The sequence below is a fragment of the Fukomys damarensis genome, unplaced genomic scaffold (genome assembly GCF_012274545.1).
Source record: "Fukomys damarensis isolate Sample0158 unplaced genomic scaffold, DMR_v1.0_HiC HiC_scaffold_7, whole genome shotgun sequence".
NCBI lineage: Eukaryota > Metazoa > Chordata > Mammalia > Rodentia > Bathyergidae > Fukomys > Fukomys damarensis.
Genome location: NW_022900919.1, coordinates 1,684,711 through 1,711,990, shown reverse-complemented (window position 1 = coordinate 1,711,990; position 27,280 = coordinate 1,684,711). Strand labels below are relative to the sequence as shown.

The window sequence follows — 27,280 nt, the reverse complement described above, 5'->3', positions numbered from 1 at the left end:
TTTTTTTTTTTTTTTTTTTTTTTTTTTTGATCAGGGAGTGAACTCAGGACCTTGCACTTGCATGACAGGTGTGGCACCACTGAGCTAAATCCCCAGTCTTAGATTACTCAGTATAGGTACTTTTGTATGGTTGATAAATGTATGATAAGCTAGATTTGTATATTCTGCCTAATTGTTCTGTAGGATTTGTTTTAATCAGCCTATTTATTTATGGCAGTACTGGGGTTTGAACCCAGGGCCTTTTGCCCTAGGCTACATCCTTAGCCTTCATCCATTCATTCATTTAAAGACAAGCTCTTTCAATGTACTTCAGGACGACCTGGAACTTGCTGTGTGGCCCAGTCAGGCCTTGAACTTGAAATCTTCCTGCTGTAGCTTCCCGAGTTCCAGGATTACAGGCATGTGGCATTACACCTGGCTAGCAGTGTTTTATTACTGTGGACTGCCAGCTAAAATTGGAAACATTTAAACAAAAAAAATACAGAAGAACTATCTATCATGCGAGGCCCTGGGTTTGATCCTCAGCACCACAGAACAAAAGCAATAATAAATGCAGAACCAGAATTTTATTATTAATTAATTAATTAGTTTGATTTTTTTTGAACAGGGTCTCACTATGTAATTGAGACTGACCTGGAACTCACTATGTAGCCTAACCTGGTTTTGAACTCATAGAGATCCTCCTGCCTCAGCCTCCTGAGTGCTGGGATTGCAGGTGTGCTACTATGCTCAGCCAGAACCAGTTTTTATAAAATCAATTTAAACATGGTTTCATACCACAAACAATCTCCTGTTGCATAATTAAATCGGTGCTAAATTTAAATAATAAAGCTGGATGTGGTAGTGCGTGCCATAATCCCAGCACTTGGGGGACTGAGGCAGGAGGATCACCACGAGGTCAAGGTGAGCCTGGGCTACACAGTTTTGGACTGGCCTGCACTGCAATAACAAGACCTTGTCTCAAGAAAAGAAAAAGAAAATATTGTCATTAACAGTAATGATATTTTTCCTTATGAAAGAGAAATGAAGTAAAATTTTAAATTGCATCTAAGCTGTGATGATCATTTTACTAAAAAAATCTCATTTTATTTTGCATTGTTTAGATTTGAAGACTACATCAACCTGTCTGCAGTTACCTACAATTTTTATGTTCTGTGATCATCAATGCGATTCCCAGGAACTTCCACATAACAAACGAAATGAGCCCAGGGCGTGGGAAATATGACTTTTATATTGGTTTGGGATTGGCTATGACCTCCAGCATTTTCATTGGAGGGAGTTTCATTCTGAAAAAGAAAGGCCTTCTGCGACTTGCCAGGAAAGGCTCAATGAGAGCAGGTAGGTTGTGTCCTCTGATTTGAAAGTATACCAGTGTATACTTACATTCTTGGGGCCTGTGACTAAGGAAGGCCACGTCTTCACTTCTTGTAAGTATATTTGTATCTTTGAACTGTTCAAGTTGTAAATGTTTACAGACAGGTAATTTTGTAATGAGAAAATTAAAAAGATGTCAGGATTAACTGCCCACACCTGAAGTTACTGTCAAAGTGGGAGCAAGTACCAATGCCAAATTAGCATCCAGATGTTCCTTCAAATTTTCTTCTGTGCACAGGGAGGTGTAGGATTCCTTGGTAGAACCAGAATCTTACTGAAGGCTCTACTATTCTGTCCATAATAATAGAACTTCTGGCTTTCACATTTAATTTTTTTCCTCATGATCTCAATTGGTAGGAAGGAAAGAGATTCTCCTGGCTTGAAAAATACCTGGGTCTTGCTTACAAGCTGCAGGTCCCTTGGGGATGGTCCTTGTGATTGATCCGCATTCTGTTACATTGGGAGCTCTATCACACCTCCAAGTGCCACAGGATAATGGCCACACTCCCTCATCCTAAGGCCTGATCGCACCTTCTGAGTAGACCTACTTTGGCAATAAACACAATTTTTCTCTCCCATGCATCTTGTGGTTTTTTTGTTTTGTTTTTCCTCTTTTAGGTACGAGGGATCAAACTCAAGCTGTTGCACTTGCCCGGCAGGCCACAGAACCACTGAGTCAAATCCCCGGCCCTCCTGTGGCATCTTTATGGCCAAACCTGATTCAGCAGTATTAAAACAAGACAGCAGATGCTATTGGGGTTTAATGGACAGAGGAGAAAGTGTTAGCATCTGTGTGTTCATTGGTCCCTCATCCTTGGCCCTGAATAGCTCCCTCTTATCCTTACCGCATATGCTGATAAAGGTCATTCACTTTGTTTTTTTCTCTCAGACAGTGGCTCAGGTTTAGGGTGCTTTCTGACTTGATTCATGTGGTCAGCAGGTGAGCCAAAGACATAGCAGGATGAGCACCCTGTCAGCCTGAAATGTTGAGCAGTGAGTGGTTCTCAGTCTTGTAGGGCCAGTCTCTTCTTAAATGGGCTGTGCACACCCAAGTGGCTTGGCAGACTGTTCATTCGAGTTGTGCTGCTACTGCCCTTTTTTTTGGTACTGGGAATTGAACTCAGGACTTTGTACTTGGAAGGTAGGCCCAGGACCACTCAGTTAAATCCCTGCTCCATACTGCTACTTTCTCTTTTAATTTTTAAAATGTTTTGCCATAAGAGTATTGAACCCAGAGCCTTCACACTGAGCTACATCCTCAGCCCCTTTTATTTTTTATTTTGAGATAGTCTTGCTAAGTCACTTTGTGTCCCAGGCCAGGCTCGATCTTGTGGTCCTTCTGCCTCAGTTTCCCAGAGAGTTTGGGCTACTTTTTATAGGCTTGTTCTCTTTATTTATTGAACCTAAGTTCATAAAATAAAAGAAAATATGAGCCGAGTATAAGGATTTATTTATTTATTTTATTTTTTGTACTGGGGGGTTGAACTTGGGGTACCTTGTGTTTGCGAGGCAGCAAAACCACTGAGCTAAATCCCTGGCAGATTTGGTTATTTTATTCAAAAATATAATTCATTTTTGCTGGGGATTTAGCTCAGTGGTGCTGCTACCTGCCTCATAAGCACAAGGTTCCAAGCCCGATCCCCAGTACCAAAAATAAGGAAAGAAGAATATAATTCATTTTAACACTAATGGTCCTCAACATCCCTTTTCAAAGATAATTGTTAAATTAATGCCAGAAAATTCTATTATGTAGTGATGCAGAAATCTTTTTTTTTTTTTTTTTTTTTTTTTTTTTTTTTTTTTTTTTTAAGTTTTTTCACTATGAAGTTGAGACTGACCTGGAACTCACTACGTAGCCCAGGCTGGTCTCGAACTCAGCAATCCTCCTGCCTCAGCCTCCTGAGTGCTGGGATTACAGGCATGCGCCACCACACCTGGCGATGCAGAAATCTTTATAGTTAACAAATGAAATATTTTAAGATCTGTCATTGGTAATAGTTGTCATAATTTACATGAGTCTGATAATATTGCAAAGAACTGAAATATTTCTTCATTCACAGGTCAAGGTGGCCATGCGTATCTTAAAGAATGGTTGTGGTGGGCTGGACTGCTGTCAAGTATGTATGGAGAACATTTCAAGAAAATATTAAAGCTGTATGTTAAAGTATTTGTAGATAGTATCGCAGCCTTGTAATACGTAGATTTTAAAACATTTGTTTTAATGACTAAAACTTAAAAATATCTATAAACCTATAAAAGTAGCTCTGCAGTTATTAAACTGGATAGCAAGGCTTTTTATTTTACCCATCTGATGAAAGCATGTTTGATATACTTGTGTATTTTTTAAAAATTCTGCTTATTTGAAGAAGTTAATTTTGGGCCTGGTGTTATAGTTCAGGGGTAGTGTTTACTTGCGAGGCCCTGAGTTTGATTTCCTAGTACTACAAAAAAGGAAAAGAAGACAAAGACAGTTTTTAAAGTGAAGGCTCATAGAAAAATATGATTTTAAAATTCTCTATATTTGATAAGATTTGTCTATGCTATTGATGACTACTTTAAAAATCTTTGTGGAAAATATTTGTTCTTAAACACTGAGTCTTGACTGATCAATAAACGTTTATAGACCACTCTTGTGTACTAGGCATTGTTCTAGGATCTGGAGGTATACTAGTCAGAAAAAAACCAAAATCCCTACCCATGCGAAGTTTACATTATAGGTAGGAAGCAAACAGTAAACAAGTTATTGTGTGCATGTCGTGTGTGGTGATAAATGCTAAGTTGAAGGAGTAAAGATTAGAAGGGGAATCTAAAATGAAGGCTAGATAGGTATACAATTTTAGGAGGCCAGGGCAAACCTTACTGAAAAGATAATACGGTATGTCCCTGACTTATGAACATGCAAGTTGCAAGCTTTCATAGGTGTATATCTCTTTGTTGGATACAAACAAATCTGACTTACAAAGCAGAACTCTTTTGTAAGCTGAGGATTTACTCTATTTGATTAAAAGATGTAAAGGGAATGAGGAATCTGTCCTCTGAATATCAGCATTTGAAACAGAAGAAAACGGTGACTGAAGCCAGGAGCAGGGACCATGCCTCTCTGTCAGCGTGTGGCAGGTGGTCTCCACAGTGACCAGCACTGGCTCCCGCCACCTGGTTTTCAGACCTCTGCCGTGCCTCTCATGGAGTTACTGCTGGCCCGGAGTGACTACAGAGGACACGGAAATGAGGACGTGTGCTTTTGAGACCAAGTCCTGAGAGACATTACAGCTTTTCCCTGATTCTGGGGCAAGCTGGCCACTGTGTGAGGATGCTCTGGCAGCCTGCAGAGAGGGCTGTGGGCTACCTTCCTGCCATCCACTGCCAGCCGGTCTTCTGATGGCTGGAGCTCTGGTTTATGCCTAGCCTGTGGTTCCTTAAAAGACCCTGCCCTCTTCTAAAGTTTGATCAACAGAAACCATGAGAGTAAAGTTACTGTCATTCTTTCCCTTTTTAAAAAATTGGGTATATATTTCCGATTCGTAATGAAACAGTCATCTTTAGCAACTGGTGTATGTATATGTATGTATGTATGTATGTATATACATACGTATGTATATACATACATACACATACAGATGGCCTTTTTTTTTTTTTTTTAACTGGGGATCAAACTAATGACCTTGCACTTGTGAGGCAGGTGCAGTGCCACTGAGCTCAATCCCCTGCCCCAGATGGCATCTTGATCCTCTTTACTTCCCCTTCCCCTCTTCTGTCCTGTTCTGCTCATCCCCAGGCCCCTTCCCATCTCCAGTCTGTTACTGTCATTTAAACTGATAGATTTGTGCTCTCTCCGGCAGCACATATACTAAACTGATAGATTTTAGGCTGTTTTTTCCTGTGGCGGTAGAGTACTAAGACCGCAGAAAACATGAAAGAGGAGATGAAAGCAGTAAGAGTGAGGTGGGGGAACAGGAGAGGAGTTTGAGAAGCAGGGAGGTCTTGCAGGGCTTAGTAGGGCACAGAAAGGACTATGACTTTTGTGCCACGTGGGAAGCCCCTGGACACTGAGTGAAGAGTGCTGTGCTTCAGGTTTTCATAGGCTCTCTGCCGTGTTGAAGCATAGACTGCGGAGTCGGCAGTGTGATGCTGTGGGGAAAGGGGGATAGCAGGGATTGTGCAGTGGTGAGAAGGGCTAGGACTTCAGCTGTATTTTTGAGGTGGAACTGATGATGTGCTCACCAGTGAGAGGCTAGAGTTTGAAAGGGGTGGGCCAAGGAAGATCTGAAAACTTTGACCATAGGAACTGGAAGACATGAGTGCTGTTAACCTGGTGGTAAAACTACAGGAAGGACCTAGCTGGGCTAGAGGTATCAGGAGTTGGGGATCTGAGTCTGTTAAAGCTTGAAGTTCCTGTAGACTGTCCAGGCAGACATGTGAAATTGATAATTAGGTCTGGAATTCTGCCACAAGGGCCAGGCTAGAGATAAAAGTTTGTGAATCACTGTTGGTGTTTAAAGCTGTAGACTGGATGAGATCATGTAAGAAATGAGAGTGGATAAATTAAGCAGCCCAGAGTCAAGAGACCTAAGAGCAGGCCAGGTCCCTTTAGAGTTCAGGAAGAAGCAGAAAAGGAGCAGCCAGAGTTGTCAGAGGAGGCCAAGAGTCTGAGTTCCGGGGAGCCCAGAAGGGTGGGCTGGTGTCAGGCTGTGCTGATACAGAGCCCATGCAGTGTGCGTGGGACCAAGCGCCAGCTCCTCAGGAGGCCAAGAGGAGGATGTCAGGTGTGTGTCCCGTGCCTGGCTTTTACAGTCTGGTCTTACTCATAAATATGTATTGAGAAAATACCCTAAGTGGAATACAATGGGAGTAAGTGAGATTGATTTCAGGGATGCAGAGTTGGCACAGTTGTAGGGAGCTAATCTTGTAATTTATCAGATTGACAAATTTTACTTTCTTTCTGAGACAAGGTCTCACTATGTACATAGTGCACCTTGGCCTCATACTTACTGTATAACCCACGTCACCTTGACCTCACAGTGATCCTCCTGCCTCAGCCTCTTCTTGAGTGCTGTGACTACGGGAGTGCACCACTACACCTGGCCCTCTTTTAATTTTTTTCTAAATGTCTTTCCCATCTTTTCTTAGATTTATAATGAGCTGTTTCTGGTTTTAAAATTACATGCAAGTAGTCCTGTTTAAACATGTCATTTTGTAATTATTGCTACTTTATAGGTAGGCTTAGTACATTCACTTTGTATTCAACAACACTACTAAATCTTTGTATTCTTTGAAATTTTTAAACTCAAAGTATGTAATCTGCAAATAACGACATTTTACATATCTCTTTCTTATATCCTCCCATCACTGTCTTGTTATGCTGGCTAGAAATTCAGTAAAGTACTGCATTAAAAAAAAAAAAAAAAAAAAAAAAAAAAGGAGGGCCGGGGATTTAGCTCAGTGGTTCCACCACCTGCCTTGCAAGCACAGAGACCTGAGTTTGATCCCCGGTACCAAAACAAGCAAACAAAATATATATATTATAATAATAAAGCCTTCAAGATTTCCCCATTTTGGTACTTACTGTGCTTGTTTTTAGATTTGTTTAAAAAAAAAAACAAAAACCTTTGTACTATTAAGAAAAGTCACTTAATCATATTCAAGTGCTTTTGTTTTGGGTACCAGGATTCGAACTCAGGACCTTGTATTTGCGAGGCAGGTGGTGGCACCACTGAGCTAAATCCCGAGCCCTTCGAGGACTTTTCAGTGACAATTGTATTTTTATGGGGTGATGATATAATTCTTCATTATAGAGTTGTCATGTTTTTCATGCTGTATTACAAGTTGGGTGATCCCATTCAGAACTATAGATTTTATGATGACCTTTATGTAAAATGCAGAGGCCCAGAAGGAGCAGCGATGCTTAAGAAGCAGTGGTGAAAGACCCTGCTCTGTTGGCCAAGGCTTACTGAGAAGGGACACTCATTAACTCAGTGTTTTATTGTGCCAGGATAGATAAATTAAACAATAGGATGGAGAGTGATGAAATAGACTCACAGTCAGTACATGACAGGCAGCATCAAGGCATAGAAATACACTTTTCAGTGTTACTCTAATTGCCCATATGGAAAAGAAGAAAATTGGTTTCTGTGATACTGAACATACAGTCCACTTCAGGTGGTTCATAGGCGTAAATGTGAAAGGCAGGGCCCTAGAGAACTGAGCAAGTACAAAATTTAGAAAAATAATTTTAAAATGCTTGAGAAAAACAAGAATACAGAGGGAAATATTTTAAGATTTGACATTGAAATTAACAATTTATGATCCCAGGGTATAGTGGCACACACCTGTGATCCCAGCACTCGGGAGGCTGAGCTAGGAGGATCACCTTGAGTTTGAGGCCAGCCTGGACTACATAATGAGACCCTGTGTCAAAAGCAAAACAAACAAAAGAATTTATGATCCCACCTGGGCATAATGATGCATGCTTGGGAAGCTGAGGCAGGAGGATTGAGTTGCCGGCAAGCCTGGGGTCTATAGTGAGAACAACTCAAAAAGAAAAAGAATTTATCTCCTCAGCATTATAAAAGAAAAGGAAAAATTTTTAAATCCCTAAAACCTTATCTTAATCACAACAATCTATTAAAGGCAAATGCAGTCTGAAAAAAGGAATTGAGATGTGTTTAATGAACACAGTGTTCATACCGAAAGCATATAAAAATTATTTTAATAAGAGAAAATGAATAACTTAGTAGACATGTAGGTGTGATAATCCCTCCCTTTTTGAGGTGGTCTTGCTGTTGGGGTAAAATTCCCATCGCATCTCAGCAAGACCCATTGCTGTGGCCCAGCTCCCTCTGCCTCCCCGCTGCTGTCCCTGGTTGTTCCTGTTGGAGCCACCCTGGCGTCAGTGGGGTTTGGGTACTCACCCTTCTCTCTGGATGGCTCACCCCAGAGAGGTGTGCAGAGCGAATGCCCTCTGTTCCCCTCGCCCTGCAGATCTCCTCCCATCCACTGCACAGAAGGGTGCCTCCCTCCTCAGCATGCTGTCCTTTCTGGCTTTAGTTTCCCTAGTGGTACTTGAAACTGTTTGAGACATGTATTTGGCCTTTCCTTAATAAAATGTAAATTGGAAAATAGTGTCATTGTTTTTCTCCCTGCCATAGTTTCTTTTCTTTTTTTGTTTTATTTTGTTTTGTTTGTTTGTTTGTTTTGGGTACCAGAGATTGAACTCGGGTCCTTGCGCTTGCTAGGCAGGCCACTGAACCGCTGAGCTAAATCCCCAGCCCTCCCTGCCATAGTTTCTAATCCTACTCGCACTGTGACTTGGGTTTTAAAAAAGAAGAGCCAGGGCAAGGGAGCAGAAGAATAGGAGAGAAGAGAGGATCATATCAAGATACTGGTTCCCTAAAACAAGTTAATAATTATGTATTACACACATTAATATTTTAAAAACAAAAGGAAGAGCCAGTGAAAAAGTCTGAAGTACCTTTGTATCAGTTTTGTCTTAATTAATTTGTATGCATTGTAGGACATTAATTTTTTTTATGGAAGCACCATCAAGTAAGCATGAATTAATTTCTTCAGTTAAGATTGTGTTTGTGGGGCCAGGGATTTAGCTCAGTGGCATCACGTCTGCCTCTTAAGCTCAAGGTCCTGAGTTTGATTCCTGGTACAAAAAAAAAACAAACAAAAAACCAAAATGTGTTTGTGTTGATTCTAATTGATGTTGATGCTCAGAGCTGATAATTTACAGAACCATAAACCTTAATCATAGGAAAAAATATGAACGTTGATACATGGAGTTGCAATGCAGACATTTCCAAATTGCATGCTCTTGAGTCTGTTGTTGTATGTCTCACAGTGGGAGCTGGTGAGGTGGCCAACTTCGCCGCGTATGCCTTTGCCCCAGCCACGCTGGTGACCCCCCTTGGCGCCCTCAGTGTCCTCGTGAGGTAAGGACAAGTCCCAAGTGCAGAAGCGGTTGTGAGAGTGTCAGTGTGTGAAGCACTCAGTGTCATCTGACTATGTGGATGGGCAGAATTTACATTTCAACAGCCTTTGGGACTTTTTCACACTGTTAGTAAGCTGCTCCCAGAATGTTACCTCTCCATAGGCTGGCTGTTGATGAGTGGGGGAAGTGATTTCTGCTTTGGTTGTGCACAACTCTGAATTTTGAAAACCCCACTGTCGCCTTGTTTCTCAATCACCTCAGTCCAAGTGCGCTCTGGTATGGCCTGGCAGTGAGGGTTAGACTGCCCTACCTGCCTCAGGACGTCACTGGCCACAGCCCTGGGTGCTGCCAGCAGCTTAAGGCGCTGGACTGGCCTGCTCATGTGGTTTCAGCAATTAAGCTGCACACCCATTTCGGAATCTGATTTGGGGTCCTATTCTGAAAGTTGGTTTGCTAGATTTACATGTTCTTAACCTTTTTTTCAAAGAACTATATATAAAATAAGGTTATGGTCTTTATCCTTTTTTACATCATATTGGTTTATTGTATATTTTCTTTTTGGGTGTGGATAAAACTAGCCATGTTATTAAAACAGATATAATTAAGATCTGGTAATTTAGGCAAATTAATAATTCAGTGCTCTCAGCATGTAGTTTCTTTTAACTGTATTTGTAAATAACATGGGATAACTAAGTGGCAAATTATATACAGTTAAATGGACATATAAGTGGACTGTATCAGATTAAGCAGTAGAGAAAAGCTGAACGGTTTTTAAGTATTGGTTTGGTTTGGCTATCAATTTTTTTGTTGTTGTTGTTACCGGGAATCGAACTTGGGACCTTGTGCTTGCGAAGCAGGAGGTGGAACCACTGAGCTAAATCCCTGGCTGGCTATCAATTTTTAATTAGGATCTAAGTTTTACAAAGTATAGCGCTTTTTTTTTTTTTTCTGGTTGGACGGGGACCTTTCACTTGTGAGGCAGGCAGGGGAACCACTGAGCTAAATCCCAGGTCCTACAAGTATAGCTCTTAAACAGTAAATTTGTTGAAAAGGAAAGATGGTAAATACACAGACTTGGTATATGATGAAGCAATTGATTGCATGTATAGTCAGATGTACATTTTTACTTTGGCTGAAAGCTGGAATCTTCATAATCACACTGCTTTAGTGTGAGTTCAATAAACCATGAGTCTGCGGATGTTTACAAATTAGGAAAGTAGCTGATTAAAGTTCTCAACCCCCTTTTCCTGACATTTTAGTGCCATCCTTTCTTCATACTTCCTAAATGAAAGACTGAATCTTCATGGGAAAATTGGGTGTTTGCTAAGTATTCTAGGATCCACAGTGATGGTCATCCATGCTCCAAAGGAGGAGGAGATCGAGACCCTGGATGAAATGTCACACAAGCTAGGTGATCCAGGTAAGAAGAAGAAAAGCTTTATTGGTTGTATTGTAATTTTACTTTTTTTGTTTTTGTTTCTTGAGACAGGGTCTTTCTGTGTAATCTAGCCATGCCTTGAGCTCACTGTATAGCCCAGGCTGGTCTTGAACTGGCAGTGATTTTCCTGCCTCTGCCTCCCAAGTTCTGGGATCACAGTCTGCACCACCACACCCAGCTGTACTTTAGTTTTTCCTTTACTTTTTGGTTTGGTTTTATGAGATGGCATCTTGCTATGTATGTAGTCTATGCTGGCCTTGAACTCTTGGCACTTCTCTTGCCTTATCCTCCTGAGTAATAGGATTATCGGTGTGTGCTACCACACCTGGCTAGTTTTTAGTATTACAGTATAACTAAAACTTTGTGTGAATATTGAAAGTGATTGCTCTCTCTCTCTCTCTCTCTCTCTCTCTCTCTCTCTCCCCCCTCACTCTCCTCCCCCTCCTCCACTCTTTGTTTGGCCTTAGCTAACACAGCAACATTAACCTGTCCTTTCAGTATTGTCCTTTAAACTCTGCATTTCTAAATAACATGCATGTCATATCATTACCTACTATATCTTACTGCATCTACTTGGGTTTGTGTACTTGTTTATTTTGTCATTATATAGTTTTTATTCTCATCTTAACCATATCATGTTTTCTTTTCCTACTGTCTCCATTGTGTCTTCACTTTGTGTTGCTATTAAGAAATCAAATGTAGGGCCAGGGATTTAGCTCAGTAAAGTCCCACCTGCCTCAGAAGCACCAAGTCTCTAGTTCAATCCCCTGTACCAAAGGGGGGAAAAATACACCACAAATCAAATGTAGTTGATTTTATTTGTTATATTTTTACTTTGGAAGCCTTTGGAGTTTGTTTGTTTTTGTTGTTGTTTGGTCACTGGTGTCTAGAATTTCCTACTGATGTGGCTCCATTTTGTTGTGCTAGGTTGTGTTGGGTTTTTTTGGGGGGTACTGGCAATCAAACTCGGGACTTGGTGCTTGTGAAGCAGACAGCGAAACCACTGAGCTAAATCCGCAGCCCTCTTGTTCAGTATTTTTAACTTGAAGGTTGATATCTTACTCTTTGGAACTGAATTGAAGTTTATTTTTGTCTTTTGTGGTACTGGGTTCTAAACCCAGAGCTTGAAGGGTCTTGCTAAGTCACTAAGTTGCTCAGGCTGTGCTCAAACTTGCGATCCTCCTGCCTTGGCCTCCCAGGCTACTGGGATGACAGGTGAGCACCAGCCTTACTGTACTGATTGGACCTCCTGAATTGCACTTTATTTTCTTTTTTGGTGTGGGCCTTGTGCATGCTGGACAAGTACTCTGCCACTGAACTACCTCTCCAGCCCATTTGTTTCCTTTTTTATTTTCGTCTTATTTTTCACCATTTGGCATTTTTACTGTGCCTTTTGGGAGCTTTCCTTAGTTATTGTCTAGCCTTCCTTTTGAGTTTTTCTTTCTGGTCTTATGTTTGTTTTAACAATAGTGGGGCTCAGAAGCAGGGCCATGCGCTAGGCATGTGCTTGGCATGTGCTTTACCACAGAGCTATATCCACAGCCCTTTTTACCTGTAGATAGGGCCTTGCTAAGTTACCTTAATTGGCCTTAAATGGGGATCTTCCTGCCTCAGCTTTAGCCTCCTCCCCAGGATGTCTTTCCTTTTTTTGAGATAGGGTTTTGCTATGTAGGTAATTTAGGTTGGTTGGTCTTGAACTGTGGCCAGGGTGGCCTCAAGCTCACATCAGTCCTCCTGTCTCAGGAGTCCAAGTGCTGGAATTATATGCTTGTGCCATGATTGCTATGGCAGGAAAAGCAAGATGGTTTTTCTTTGGGCCACATCCTTTTTCTTTTTGGTACTGGGGATCGAACTTGGGTCCTTGTGCTTGTGAGTCAAGTGGCAGAACCACTGAGCTAAATCCCTGGCCCTAAATTTTTTGGGGGGCATCCTTTTTCTGCTTCTTGTCTAGTTAGTTATATTTTGTTTGGATTATCTGTATTTAAGAACATTTGACCAAATGTTTGATGCAGGTAACTTAACTCCTTTCCTCCAGGCTTTGTTGTCTTTGCAACACTTGTGGTCATTGTGTCCTTGATACTGATCTTCGTGGTGGGGCCTCGCCATGGGCAGACCAACATCCTGGTGTACATCACCATCTGCTCTGTGATTGGCGCGTTCTCGGTCTCCTGCGTGAAGGGCCTGGGCATCGCCATCAAGGAGCTGCTGGCGGGCAGGCCTGTGCTGCAGCACCCGCTGGCCTGGATCCTTCTGCTGAGCCTGGTGGTCTGCGTGGGTACTCAGATCAACTACCTGAACCGGGCGCTGGACATATTCAACACGTCCATTGTGACTCCCATCTATTATGTGTTCTTCACCACCTCAGTTTTAACGTGCTCAGCTATTCTCTTCAAGGAGTGGCAGGATATGCCTGTGGATGATGTCATTGGAACTCTGAGTGGCTTCTTCACAATCATTGTGGGGATATTTTTGTTGCATGCCTTTAAAGATGTCAGCTTTAGTCTAGCAAGTCTGCCCATCTCTTTTCGAAAAGATGAAAAAGCAGTGAATGGCAGTCTCTCTAACATGTATGAAGTGCTTAATAACAATGAAGAAAGCTTAGCTTGTGGAATTGAACAGCACTCTGGTGAAAGTGTCTCCCGGAGAAATGGAAGCCTGACAGCTTTTTAAGAAAGATGTGATTAAAAGGTTAATCAGTAGCTCTCTTACAACAGATTTTGAATATCAGAATGTCTGAAAAAGCATTGTACTCAGTGTTCTCTAAAGACAATCTTTTTTAAGGTTTCACTAATTTGGACCAAGAAATTACTTTCTTATATTTAAACAATGGTAGCTTACTAAAATGACCTTAGTACATAGCCAATTTCTATTAACATTGTATTATTGTAGAGGTATTTTACATTTTTATTATTTCTTCAAAATCTAACTGCACTAATGACAGTTTTAAGTCTATGAAATGATTTATTTTTTCATTGGTGATGAAGGTTCTGAAATGTATATCTGTCATCCCCCTCCATTGATCTCTGGCCGTGTAAGGCTTTTTGAGTGTTAAAAAAACCAAAATTATCCCAATACATTATCTTGTGATTTTCCTCACCTGTAAAATTGACTCCTGTTTGATGAATTATTTTAATTTTGTAGTATTAGTTTAAGGGAATCCTCAATTTTTTTAAATTTATTTTTTGAATCAGGGTCTTGCTCTGTAGTACAGGCTGCTTTGAACTATGTAGCCCAGTCAGGCCTTGAACTAGTGGCAATCCTCTTAGCCTCCTGGGCACTGGAATTACAGGTGTGTACCACCACGCCCAGTGTAGGAATCCACAATTTTTAAATGACAGTCTTTTCTAAAAACAAGATTAGGGAATCATGTGGAGGAAGCATCTCACGCTGACTTGTCCCATGCATCTGGTTTCATGTTTCCTGTGTGCATCTGACGCCTCCTTAGCAGCTCCCTAGCCAGCTTGGCCTGCTTAGCAGTCTGGCCCCACTTACCACTGGGGTAAGTTTATTCTTTAGTCAGTTGAATCCCATGGTGCCTACAACCTTCGTTGCCATTTTGCATCCGTTCTTGAACTTTTCAGTATATTTTCATATGAATTATAGTGTTAGAACTTCTAACAACTGGGAAATAAAATCAGGACACTGGGGTGACTCCATAAATTTAACCTGTGTTATGAAAGTGCGAATGTGAAATTGTGTAAAGTATGATCTGTATCAGGTACTCACTTTGCTTAAGACTTCATCTGGACATCATATATTTTGGACTTTTAGAAAATGTTTATGGACACATGCTTATGGGAAATTACAAACATGTGTAATGAACCCTATTCCAATTTCAAAACCTATTTATTTAGAGTTGTTTGTTGGCCTTTAAATATATATAATGTCCCACCCCAGGTGACTGCAAGAGCAGAGGCTTGGGCCTGTTTGCTACTCTTCCTGAAGACTGCAGTGCTGGCTGCCACTCAGCATTGAGTCCCATGTGATGCGGAGGTCACTGCAGCTCTCCCAGGGACTGGACTCCAGGCAGGGCGGACACTTACCCAGATTGTGAAATATTTCCTCCAGTTTGCATTGGTGCTCCAAGGAGTTTCAGAAACATTTTTCTGCCAAGACCCTTCCATATATGTTTTTAAAAAGTAGTTGCTGCTGGGGCCAGTGATTTATCTTAATGGTTCTACTGCCTGCCTCGCAAGCACAAGGAGCCAAGTTTGATACATGGTACCCTCAAAAAAAAAAAAAAAAAAAAATTGGCGCTAAGGCTCCAAGCGGGCCTTCCACATGACAGGTAAGCACAGTAGCACTGAGCTCCACCCAGCCCTCCCATGTATTGCACACCATTTCTCTGCTTAGGTATCATTTATTCCAGTTTGTGAATAAGCCAGATTTCACTCCCTTGGGGATGGTGGTGCCCTCAAAGAGAATGCCTAACTGATGCTAACAAATTTTTTCTGACATTTTACAGCACTAGGAATCCTTCTGTACAGAAGTACTTGTTGCATTTTCATTAATTCAAATAGCTTTTGGCTGGAGGTGTAACTCAGTGGAGCTGTACCTGCCTGGCAAGCACAAGGCCCTGCATTTGTAAATAACTTTCGTTCTGTGCTGCATAAGGCAGACACCACTCCTAATCTGTAGCAGAATACTCATCCTAAGGTTATTAGTTCCTGTCACCAGTCATGGGTGACTTTTTATAATAGTTCTGTTAAAGGTCACGTAGCTCGGGTTAACAGTATGGCAAAGCACTTTGCTGTCCTATTTGTGCTGTGCTTGAAGCTCCTGCACTTCGGTGCTCCCTAGCCCAGTAATGCGGTTTCTTTTCTTTCCCCCCTTTTTTTGAGACAGTCCCACGATGTTCCCCAGGATGGCCTTGATCCTTCCATCTCAGCATCCAGAGTAGCTGGGACTACATCAGACCAACTGTACCTGGCTCTCAGTTCTTATCCATTTCCATATTTCAGTAAGTAGACCAAACTAGTCTGTTGGGGCAATTCCAGTCATGAGACAGGTCACCTAGCAGTGGGGAGGGAAAGCCAGGGACTCAGGATGGGACTCGGGCTCCTTGGTTCCTTGTGTGCAGTGTTTGCTGTCCCACACCGCCAGCCTCTGGGTCACAGAATGGGGCAGCCACATACGTTTCTTCCATCTCACTCATCTGAGTGTTTGTGCTGGTGAGGAGGGTAGTGTTTCCAGGGTGTCACTGTCCTTTCCCACATCAGCATCCTGGAGATGAGTCCCGGAACCTGGCCAGAAGCCGTCTAAACTAGGAGAGAGTACCTACCTGTGCCAACCAGGATGGGTGGCAGGAAATGAATGCACACAACTAGATTTCATTAGTTTTATTTTCCTAAACTGTACTCCTAGATTTTATATTTGGATTTAGTGGAAACCAAAGAATCGAGTTCACTACTTTCCAAAACACCGGCACAAAAGAAGGATAATGACTTTAAAAAGAGTGTTCATGAAAGAACACCAGAAAACTCGCTAATCTACAGCTAACTAGTCATGAAGTTTAATGGTAATCGGGATAGGAGTTTAATACAATTAGCAGGTATTATGTTTATCAAGGGGAAAATGAATGAACTCGGCAGTGTTTTATGGTGTGGCCAGCTGTTGGGACCTAACCTGGAACATGATGGCATCAATCAGCCCAGTGTTCTCAGACTCCCTAATTACCAAAAGCATTTACAGTTTTAGTCTAGAAAAATAAGTCAATTTTATAAAATTAAGCTTTTAGATCAAAAAGTGCGCCCATGAACAAGTGCAGAGGTACTGAAAAATAGTCCCTAAGAATCTCACTGGGCAGTTAGAACTGCACGACAGCCATGCTGGGGCAGCTGTGCTGGGGCCGCCCTGCACCTCAGCTGCTGGCTAAAGACTGGTGGATGGGCGGCTGGAAGCAGCGCACATGCTCCACAGGTGTGCTTTCGCCGTCGCCCGACTTGAGGTACTTGTCCAGGATGGTGATGATCTCGTCATTGAGGATCTGGAACTTGCGAATCCTCTCCACCATCTTCTTCAAAGGCTACAACAGTGGGGAGACCAGGCACTTTTTTGTAACTCACAATGTTAGGATTTTCATTATTTTCTCAGAAAAATTACAGCAAACTAGCCAATGTACTTTCAATTTAAATGTGTTTCTCTGTTGGTTCCATGCTGCCACATGAACTACAAAACTGCAAAAGTACTCATTCGATAAACGTATTAACCTACTGTATGGTAAAAGCTGGGACTATAAAGATGAAGGCAGTATGTTCAGTAGTAAAACAAGTTCTAGACTTCACTGACATTGCTGCTATGATAGATCTAGACAAAGAGTAACAGAAAACACAGACTTTTACAGGTACTTGTGGTTGAGCCCACAAAGGTGGTAAGATAGGATTCAGCTCAGTGGCACTGCTCATGCCTTGGGAGTGCAAGGTCCTGAGCTTGATCCCCAGTACCAAAAAGGGGGGGTGGGTAAAGAGACAACAGCGGCATTGGGGTGAGGAGACAGCCTGGGCTGTGAGCAAACCGGAGCACACCTGAAAGTGCAGGCTAATGTGGTCCCAGGTTGGCACCAGCCCCTGGCAATGAGAGGAACAAATGCAAATCTTAGGAAGAAAATCATAAACTTAATTTGTATCAATTTCAAACCAAAACTGGAAGAACTAAATTGAACTTGAAAAAAGGAACATAGGACTTTTGGAGATAGAAACTCAGCAGACTAGATCCAGCTGAAGCAAGTTACCTGAAAGACACAAAGAAGGAACTCTTCAGCGGCTGACAAAGCCCAGAAAATGATGTGTGGTGGCTACAGGAGCCTTTAGACACCCACACCTGTTCCCCTGCCTCACAAAGCAGACTTGGAATCTGCAGTTACAGAACTGAAGACTAGTACAGCCTCCTGGACGCCCAGCCAGACCCAGTCTGATTATATGGGGACAGGCCTTTTCCTGGCTAGAGAAGAAGAGCCACGGCAATGGGGAGTGCCGGAAGCTGAGATGGGCTAGCAGCCAGGAGGAGATGGGGACCTGTTCCTCCGAGTACGGGGGTCTGAAATCAGCCCCTTGCCACAGCACTGCCATGCCAATTGGCAATGAGAGGAGGTCCGGGACTATACTGCCCTGGGTGTGGTGAGAGTGACAGTGATTAACCATGCCGCTCACACCCCGGCCTGTGTGGACTCTGCACTCGCAGGAGCGCTATCAGCAGGGTACGGGGCTATAAGGAGGGCTGACGTCTAACTTCAGTCCCAGAGAATAGATGAAAGATCATTTCAGACTACAAGGAGCAGTGCTCTCTAGAATTCAGCTGTAAGGGTTTCCATTAAAATGACAAAGGCAGTTAAAGCCTATTTTAAGTTGTACAGAGAAGACTGGAAGAGTATACCAGTAATCTGAGGGTGCAGGTCCTACAGACAAGATAAGTCAGAGAAAGAAAATGGCAGTTTCGTTTGTTTTTTTAAATCTTCCAAACTTTGTTACTTGGCACTTACATTTAGGTCCACTTTAGGAATGAAAGTTTCAGTTGGTGAAACCTCATCCCCAAAATCTCAATAGAAAGGAGACTTCTGGGCCTGGGATTTATAAAGGTCAGTGGTGCTGCCCCCTACCTCACATGCACAAGGTCCTGAGCTCGATCTCTGGTACCAAAAAAATAAATTAAAAAAATAAAGGTTTCTGGAAAGTGTCTGTCCACATACCACACTTTTGATAATCTCATCCTTCCCATCATGCTTCTGCACTTTGAGGAGGTGGTAGCAGAAATCCAGTACCGCAAAGCGCCGCTGCTGCCCAAGCAGCACGATGATCATGCAGCCGGCCCAGTGCAGCCCATCGCCAAAACACTGCCTGAGAGCAAGAGCGGAGGTCAGGACTAAGGGACACGTGTGCACCAACTAAGCTGCCTGCAAGGCGCTGCGCAGTCACTGTCCATCCACAGCCGGGAGCGGGGTCCTGAGCAGCTGCTGATTTCCGGGTTTCCATAAAGAGCATTTTGGAACTCTGGCATTTCTTAACCTTCGCCAGACCCTTGAGGAAGGACGTTAGGGACCTGCCACCCAGAGATACGCAGCCTATGTATTCAGGGCTCGTGGGTCTAGTCCTGGGTCCTCTGGCATCGAGAAAGGAAGGCTCGCTTAGTGCCGCTAAAGCAGCTCTGAATATGCCTGATCCTTCCCAGATCTCACTACTGCGGTCTCCACTTCCCCTGCCGGCTCCACACAGCACACTTACTCCACTGTGAACTCGTGCGTCCCCACAGGAATGCAGTACACAAACTGCATGGCGCTCCACAGCCTGTGGAACTCCACACACTCGTCCACGTGCATGACCCCATTGCTAGGCAGAGGCCCGCGCCAGATGGGGTCGTCCAGGAAGGTCCGGATCCGAGTCAAGATGACCTCGAACATAGACAGGCCACAGCAGAGGCGCTCCTTGGTCAGCAAGTCCCCTTCTCTTGCGATCGCAATTTGCTGCAGAAAGCACAACCATGTATTGTTTAAGAATGACAAGATAACGCAGCTGCCAGAAAGGATGTCTGGAAGCAAGCAGCACCCAAACAAGCTTCAGTAACTAATGATGTGAACCTTTACAGAACCTGAGGAGTGATCTCCCAGAGCCGGCTGAGTCCCTTTGCAGCAGGCAAAACCATTTACTGTCCTGCTTGGAGGTGGCCAGAAGGAATAGGGCAGGCGATGAGTGGAGGCCTAGCTCAGGACCAGGGTTGGGGGTGGTGTTCTCTCCCCAGATCCAGCCCTACAAGAAGTGGGGAGATTGCTGCTCTGGAGGCAAAAGAACGTGATGGTGGGACAGTGCCTGGAAAACCGATCCCAGGTGGCAGGTATGCAGGCCCCGGGGAGCCAACTGGTAGGCCCACGGCAAGGTTCTGTGGTGACCCTGGGAACGCTGTGAATTTCTCCTGCAGGAGAAGTCGTTGAACTTTTTCAACTGTATCAGTAGCACAGTATTTTTGTATGAAAAGTGGGAGATTTCTGAACAGTAATTTATTTAATTGCAAGGCCTTTTGAAATAATTAAAACTCACAAAACTCAAAATAATAAAATAAAAAGCAAGCTTCAATAAGTACATATCCTCCAAGACTGACTAGTTCACAGTCTGGGGAAAGTGAGGGATGTGCTGAGCTGTGCGTGACTGCCTCCGGGACACATCTGGCAATGCGTGGAGACATTTTTGGTCTCCGTGATGTTGGGTCTACTGGCATGTAATAGGCAGTGATCAGGGTGCTACTGGACACCCTGCAGTGCACAGGTTGTCCCGACAGAATTATTGGGCTGGAGGTGGCAAGTGTGCATAGGTCGACTGACAGGATCATAGACTGCCCTGAGGCCTTGCCTTCTGTCCAGTTTCCTGTTGGAAAAGAAAGCCTTTGCCAAGGGATGGACGGCGCCAGGTGACATGTGTTGTGTCTGTTACTGCTCACCTACAGTGTGCCTGGACTGCCTCTTGCGCACACCCCTCAAGGGCCAGGGGTGGATGCACATGAGCCCTCAATGTGCCACATCCTGGCGGCCACAGCCACTGTACCTGTGGGGTCCCCAGCCTCTCGATGAGTGGGACCAGATGCAATGGGGCGTACTTAGCTTCCAGCCTCTTCATCTTGGCATCGAGCCGCTCCCCCTCTGCAGGGGAAAAACACATTATTAGATTTCCCTTCTTGGTAGGAAGAAACGGTCACAAAAATTTTGCTGAAAAGGGCTAGGGATTTCGCTCAGTGGTTCCACTAACTGCCTCGCAAGTACAAGGGCCAGAGTTCGATCCCCAGTACCAACCAAAAAAAAAGATTGTTAACATGGATATAGATTCTCTTTGGAAAGAAGTTCTGAGAACTAACTCATTTGATGTTTTAATTCAAGCTGGCAGATTTGCTTGTGGAATGTTTCCATTTAGGGTCTACTTTCAATTGGGACTGGTGTAATTCCCCTATGCAATAAACTGAAAAGCCCACAAAGAAAGCCCAACAGGATTGATTTTGTTAAATATTCGTTTTTTTAAACTTAATGAAAATGTCAAATGTGAGCTGCAGCAGGAAATCAGAGCAAGCTTCTTAACCACTCATTGCTGAAACAACCATCAACTCACTTCCCTGGTGCCCTGCCATTCTGAAGCAGATCCTACATTTCCGCACGGACATCTCACTGTCGTTATTCATTAACTTGGTTACATCCACTTACCTGTCCACCTAGCCCACTGTGACAAGTCCCCCCACCATCTCTCTCTCACACCCTGCGCAAGTGGCACTGTGTAGAGAGTGGTCCAGGGTGGAGACACAGGCTCACCTTTCACATGGACTCGTGGCAAGATATTCTGGAAAGGGGCCGCATGCAGCAAGTCACATACTTCTTCTAAAGACTGCACGGAGAAAGGGAAGCCGTGTTAGAGGTACTGGCAAGCCTGCTGCTGGAGACAGGTACGTTCTTGCCATTTAGTGAAAGATGGACATCGAGTGGCCTGTCAATCAGCAGGCAGGGATGATGGAAATGTGCTGTTGTGGACAGGGTGGACGCTTGGGGTCCCCAGTGAGCAGGTGGCAAGGTCAGGAGGGCGTAAGGCCACTGCTACAGTTACCCTTTGCCACAATGTGGGAAAGTCTACCTAGGAGAATGGGAGAAAGGAAAGCCAAAAGACATGGCCCCTCAGAGCCTTTCGATTCCCAGATGTGTCTGCATCTGGCCTTGAACTAATGTGAATACATCATCTTCCACAGCTCGGCCCCCAGCAGTTTGGTTCCCCAGCACAGCTGTGTCCTAGCAAGGCCATCAAAGCCCAGAAGATAGATGCTTTAAGCAGCAACACAGCAACAATCTCCCTGGGCAGGTGCAGAAAAACTTCCATTTTTGTTTTTCAAGTGCAAGGAACAAATTTCAAATAAGTAACTGAAAAAAGGATGGTGTTTTAGAGCATTGCTCCCCGATGTCCCCACCAAAAGTTCTCCATTGAGATGACAGGTATGGTGGGGCAGTGCCCAGGCACTCACCAGGCTCTGCTCAATCAGCAAGCAGAAGAGCACAGCGTTGCCCACCTCCCGCAGGTTCTGGAAACACACGGTCTTCAGCTCCGCGTACTCCACGATGTCCTTCAGCTGGTGATGGAAGAACTCCAAGATGCCTGAGGGACAGAAGCAGGTGGGAAGTTGGCAGGGGTGGGAGGGCAGTGCCCTAGCATCCTGGTTCCATGGCAGCTGCACATCTGCCCATCAATGGGAGCAGCACAACCCATCCTCCACTGACCTCACTGTCCTGTACCCAGGCTTTGACGGGCACTTTTTCTGCCAACCTCATCTCTTCAGAAGAGGCCTCCAGAACACAAGAGTACAGGAGAGACCCCACACGGTCAGCTCCCGCAGAGGCGGATATGTGTCTGGCAGGTGCAGGACCTCTCAGGCACCAATGCAAATGCGCCCATCTGCTCACCGTCACAGCTGGGGAAGGCCGCACACTCTACCCCTGGGCTCCACAGCGAGGCAGGGGCTTCACTTGATGCCTGGACAGTGTAATCCAGCATGCAAAAATGCAGCCATGAAGACTGCAAAGAAATTCAACACTCCTAATCTGGTCTACACAGTCAGTGTAAACCCAGGCAGAAGACAGCCTGATTTTGAAATGGACACAGTAAGGCAGAAGACTTAAGCCCAATTACCCCGGAGAAAACAGAGTTGGAGATGAAACTGCAGTGAAACAAGACCTTGTCGTCCCCGCCCCCGGTTGTGCCCCAAGGGCCACTCCAAGGACCTGCAGCCCAAGCGCCTGAGACAGCCCCTTCTTCACCATGGCGTAGGCCCCGGCTACTGCTGCTTGGCACCTATCAGGTGCCAGCGCCACCATCCACCAGCTCATTGCATAAAGACCCATCATGGGTGAGATGGCTTTCCCTGTGCTGCAGTGCCTACGTGGCTTTCAATGCAATGTTCACAGCTTCATCTCCACTCACTTTACTATCCCAACATTTTTCATGTACTTTCTGATGAGCTGAAATCGGATTCTATGCAGGATTGACCACACACACACACTCCCTTCCCTTCATGGTGGCAGAGTGGCCCCGCACTGCTCCCTCAGACACCAACAGTTGTGAGCTGGCACCTGACAGATGTCCAGGTGCTGGGCTATACCAGCAGGTGGCCACTCAGTCTCCTGCCATCACCCACATGAGGCTCAAGTCACTCAGGACAGAGATGGCTGTCCCGTAAGACATGAGCCAGCCTTACCTGACAGTTCCCACCAGCTCAATTTTCTCCCAAAACAGTACTCTGTGGAATCATTAAAACTCTTACCTAGTTAGCCCAACAGCGGCAACTCCTGTGTAGCACTCACAGAGCTACCCTGAAGGACACATCTGCCCGGGAGCCCGAGGGATGTGTGTAAAGACGAGGGCTACCTCATGACTCAGGGGCAGCAGGACCCAGAGGTCAGGCTCCTGTGCTCTCTGACAGGCTCTGTGGCAGAGCTGTGTCCAGTCACATCCTGGACACCTAACCCTCGCCAACACCCTCCTGCCATATGCCTGCTGCTTGGATGGTGTGTTTGCTGGGCTCTGTTACCTCCTCCCAGGGAAGGCAAAGCTAATTCTCCCCAACAGTGTCTTCCTTACGTCCTCTGCTGCAGTCCAAGGGCTGGCTGAGCCTTTCCCTCCTGGACACTGCTGTGAGCTCCATAGCCCAGGTCCCATACTCACCAGGAGAGCCATACTCGTGCCGGGGCAGGCGGCAGATCTTGGGCATCACCTCCATAAGTGTCTTCACGTACTGCAGGATCGTACCCTGGAGCTGGGGACACAGGGTGCATCTGCTACAGCCTCCACTCTCTTGGAGGCTGCGGTGAGCATGCACTGGGAGAAAGCGCCTGTTAACAGATCAGGCTATAGCACTGCACTGGCTGGGGAAGGAGATCCTCTGGGGATAGTAGTGACTAGGCATCTTCGTGGCTGAACACATTCACACTGTAAATCAGAGTCCTGAGGGGGGCAGGAGCGCTGGGGTCCCAGGCCCCCCCACTGCTGATGACCCTCAGTCTGGACCGTAGTCCCCAGGTTGGGGCAACAACCAGCTCTTCCCATGGGGTCTATACAGCTACAGGGCTGCGCTGGTCACCTGATCAGCTATGGCACAAGAATATCAGCCTCTTCCAACCTGCACACATGGGGCAGAGCCTCAGCAGTCCCAGGGTCAAGGCTGAGCAATCTCATCTGCGCTCTAACTGTGAATAACTGTGTGGCTGCAGATTCATCAAATTCTTAGAATTCTGTTAGCGCTGTCTCCCTGTCAATGGATGGCCATCTCATTTCCTCAGTCAGGTCCTACTCAGTTCAGATGGCCACACATTCAGCTTCAAGCTTTTTGACTAGCAGATGAATAATGGGAGAGATGAAAATCTATACTCAGTGATAAAAAGTAATACTTTGCTATCAGGAAAAAGACAAGGATGTCCACTATCACCACTCCTGTTCAATATAGTTGCAGAAACACTAGCCACAGTAATTAGACAAGAGACAAATAAAAGTAATAAAGATAGGAAAGGAAGAAGTTAAACTCACTATTTGCTGATGACATGATACTCTACATAGAAGACCCCAAAACACTGCTCCAAAAGACTTCTAGACTTAACTGACAGATTCAGCAGAGTAGTTCAAACAAGGTCAATACTCAAAAATCAATAGGCTTCTTGTACACAAATAACAGACTCACTGAGAGTGAAACTAGGAAAACAATTCCTTTCACAAGAGCATCCAAAAAAATGAAACATCTAGGAATCATTCTAATGAAGGAGACAAAAGACCTCTATGCTGAAACCTACAGCACTCTGAAAAAAGAGATTGAAGAGGATATAAGAAAATGGAAAAACAAGCCGGGCGTGGTGGTGTATACCTGTAATCCCAGCACTCAGGAGGCTGAGGCAGGAGGATCATTGTGAGTTCGAGACCAGCCTGGGCTACATAGTGAGTCCCCCCCCCCAAAAAAAATCCCTTACTCCTGGGTTGGAAGAATCAACATAGTGAAAATGGCCACACTTCCAAAACTACACAGATTCAGTGCAATCCTGATTGAAATCCCAACCCTATATTTCACAAAGAAAACAAACCAAAAATTCATTTGGAACCAGAAGAGATATAGAATAGCAAAAGCAATTCTAGGCAACAGAGACATGGTAGGGAGTATCACAATTCCCAACCTGAAACTACACTACAAAGCTACTTTGATAAAAACAGCATGGTACTGGCAAGGAAACAGACCCAATGCTGGGCGTGGTGGTGCATGCCTGTAATCCCAGTACTCGGGAGGCCGAGGCAGGAGGATCACTGTCAGTTCAAGACCAGCCTGGGCTACACAGTGAGTTCCAGGGCAGTCTCAACTACATAGTGAGACCCTGTCTCAAAAAAAAAAAAGACCCAAGGATCAGTAGAAAACATTAGAAGATGCAGAAACAACACCAGACATACTCAGCTATTTATCTTTGACAAAGGAGCCAACCATCCTCAGTGGAGAAAAGACAGCCTCTTCAATAAATGGTGTTGGAAAAACTGGCTTTTATCGTCAAAGATTAAAACTAGATGCATATCTTTCACAATGCACTAAAGTAAAATCTAAGTGGATTAAAGATCTAAATATCAAAACAAACACTAATCACTAAATTGACTGGGGAAAAAAGTAGAACTCTAAGACATTGGCATAGGAGAAAACTTTATGAATGAATCCTCAGCAGCACAAGAACTTGCAAAAAGAACAACTGGGATCTCATTGTATTAAAAAGCATTTGCAGTGCAAGAGAAACCACCAAGAGCTAAGAGCATTGTGGGAAAAAAATTTTACCAGCTACTCCTCAAAGGTCTACTATCTAGAATATATAAAGAACTAAAAAAAACAGACCCCCCCCAATACAAAGACCTGATTCAAAAATGGGCATCTGAAATGAACAGACTATTCTCAGACAAACAAGTAAAAACAGCAGATAAATACATGATAAAAATGTTTAACTAATCACTGGTGATTCAAGAAGATGCAGATGAAAACAACACTGAGATTCTACCTTACCCCAGAAAGAATGGCTGCTATCAAGAAATCAACCAACAACAAATGCTGACAGGGCTGTGGGGAGAAGAAACCCTTCTCCATTGTTCGGGGGAGTGTGGAGTGGTGCAACCACTGTGGAAATCAATATGGAGACACCTCAGAGAACCTTCCAAAAGAATCTACCACATTAATATGTGCACACTATGTTTACAGTGGCACAGTTTGTAATAGCTAAAACTTGCAAACAACCCAAATGCCTATCAACGAGACTGGATAAAAAAGATGTAGTTTTCTATAAAATGGAGTACTACTCAGCCATAAAGAATGAGAAACTAGAGACATTTATAGCTAAGTGGATGCACATTGAGGCCATACTCTTAAGTGAAATAAATAGGACACACTTGAGTAAATACCGGATCGTTTCTCTGGTGTGAAAAACTTAAAAGTACAAATAAGATTTAAATGGTATAATTCATAGTGTGAAATAGGAAGAAAATGGCTAAAGGGGAAGTGGGAAGGGGAACGGAAAGGAAATAAGGGAAAAGAAAAATGAAAAAAGGAAAATGGAAAGTCTTTGTAAATAGGGAAGGGTAAAGGGGGTGAAGGGAGGGCAAGGGTATGTGGAAAAAAATAAGAACCAAGAGATATGTAAAGGTACAAGGTCCCAGTGATAAATGTAACTGTATTGTTGGCTTTAAATGTACCAATAAACTTAACTGGGGGTGGGAGGTAATGCTCTCCTATAAGCAAGGCACTGATTTGGTAATTAGAAATGCCTTCTGTGGATCGGTTAAAATTAAAATGACCTGGATCCATTCTTTTTTCTTTCTTTCTTAATGACTGGGTCAGGCTGGCTCCAAACTCCTGGTCTCAAGGGTTCCCCTGTCTCAGGTCTCAGGTATGGTGGATCCAGTTTCTCAAAGTAGGAAAAATGGGGGCGAATCAGTACCAGAAGCGTTTGAAACGAAATGGAATCATTCATCTGTTGAAGATTCACAGTTCAGAGAAGAGCTGGCGGTCTTGCCCTGGCGATTCCTGGCCATGGGCGAGAAACTCCTTCAGGGAAACTCACCAGGCTCTTGACAACCTTCAGAAGCTCTTCCATGACCACAGCGATGCCCTGGTAGCCAAGTAGCCGGCAGATGACTTGAAAGTGCGGTGGCCCCACGAAGTTCCGGTAGCTGCCATAAATACTGGAGTAGGCCAGGTTCAGAGCCTGGGGAGTAAGGACAGAGCTTTAAACAGTCCCCACACACTCGTGCACATGAAAAGCTCCACAGCAAGAGGCATTCAACACAACACCCTCCTGTAAAGAGATCCACTGGCTCATCGGTAAAATACACTGCCCTTGCAAGCCTGGAGGTCTCCAATCTGTTAGGAAAAGCAAACCTGCTAAAACAGATCCTGAGGAAGGACACCCAGGGCTGGGGGCAGAGGCCCCTAGGGAAGGAGGGCAAGCATCTGTCGTGCGAGGGGCCACTGAGCCCGGCCATGGATGCCAGTACAGAGATGCACAGGAAGACACTGCAGGC

The 27,280-nt window shown here is 44.3% G+C and overlaps 2 protein-coding genes across 6 annotated transcripts in view; one reads left to right on the top strand and one right to left on the bottom strand.

Moving 5' to 3' along the window:
- The window catches only part of Nipa2 (NIPA magnesium transporter 2), a 47,583-nt gene that overhangs the window by 13,011 nt on the left and 7,292 nt on the right, over positions 1 to 27,280 (top strand). For 2 of the 5 annotated variants that reach the window (XM_033761037.1, XM_033761035.1), the window contains exon 1: positions 14,944 to 15,705. Coding sequence is in view for 1 of the 5 variants with exons in the window: in XM_010612956.3 (XP_010611258.1) it covers positions 1,200 to 1,338; positions 3,435 to 3,491; positions 9,218 to 9,308; positions 10,567 to 10,727; positions 12,781 to 13,415 (1,083 nt within the window). In the remaining 4 variants the exon portion in view is untranslated. Of the gene's footprint in view, positions 1 to 1,103; positions 1,339 to 3,434; positions 3,492 to 9,217; positions 9,309 to 10,566; positions 10,728 to 12,780; positions 13,901 to 14,943; positions 15,706 to 27,280 lie in introns of those variants that run through there. The other 3 variants (XM_010612956.3, XM_033761036.1, XM_033761038.1) reach the window with 3 other exon arrangements.
- Cyfip1 (cytoplasmic FMR1 interacting protein 1) overlaps positions 16,592 to 27,280 on the bottom strand; it is a 57,491-nt gene continuing 46,802 nt past the window's right edge. The window contains exons 24-31 of the mRNA XM_033761040.1: positions 26,821 to 26,964; positions 23,417 to 23,507; positions 21,723 to 21,853; positions 21,025 to 21,097; positions 20,273 to 20,367; positions 18,962 to 19,200; positions 18,430 to 18,577; positions 16,592 to 16,770 (exon numbers count right to left, since the gene is read on the bottom strand). Coding sequence (XP_033616931.1) covers positions 16,606 to 16,770; positions 18,430 to 18,577; positions 18,962 to 19,200; positions 20,273 to 20,367; positions 21,025 to 21,097; positions 21,723 to 21,853; positions 23,417 to 23,507; positions 26,821 to 26,964 — 1,086 coding nt within the window. The 3' untranslated portion in view covers positions 16,592 to 16,605. The remainder of the gene's footprint in view (positions 16,771 to 18,429; positions 18,578 to 18,961; positions 19,201 to 20,272; positions 20,368 to 21,024; positions 21,098 to 21,722; positions 21,854 to 23,416; positions 23,508 to 26,820; positions 26,965 to 27,280) is intronic.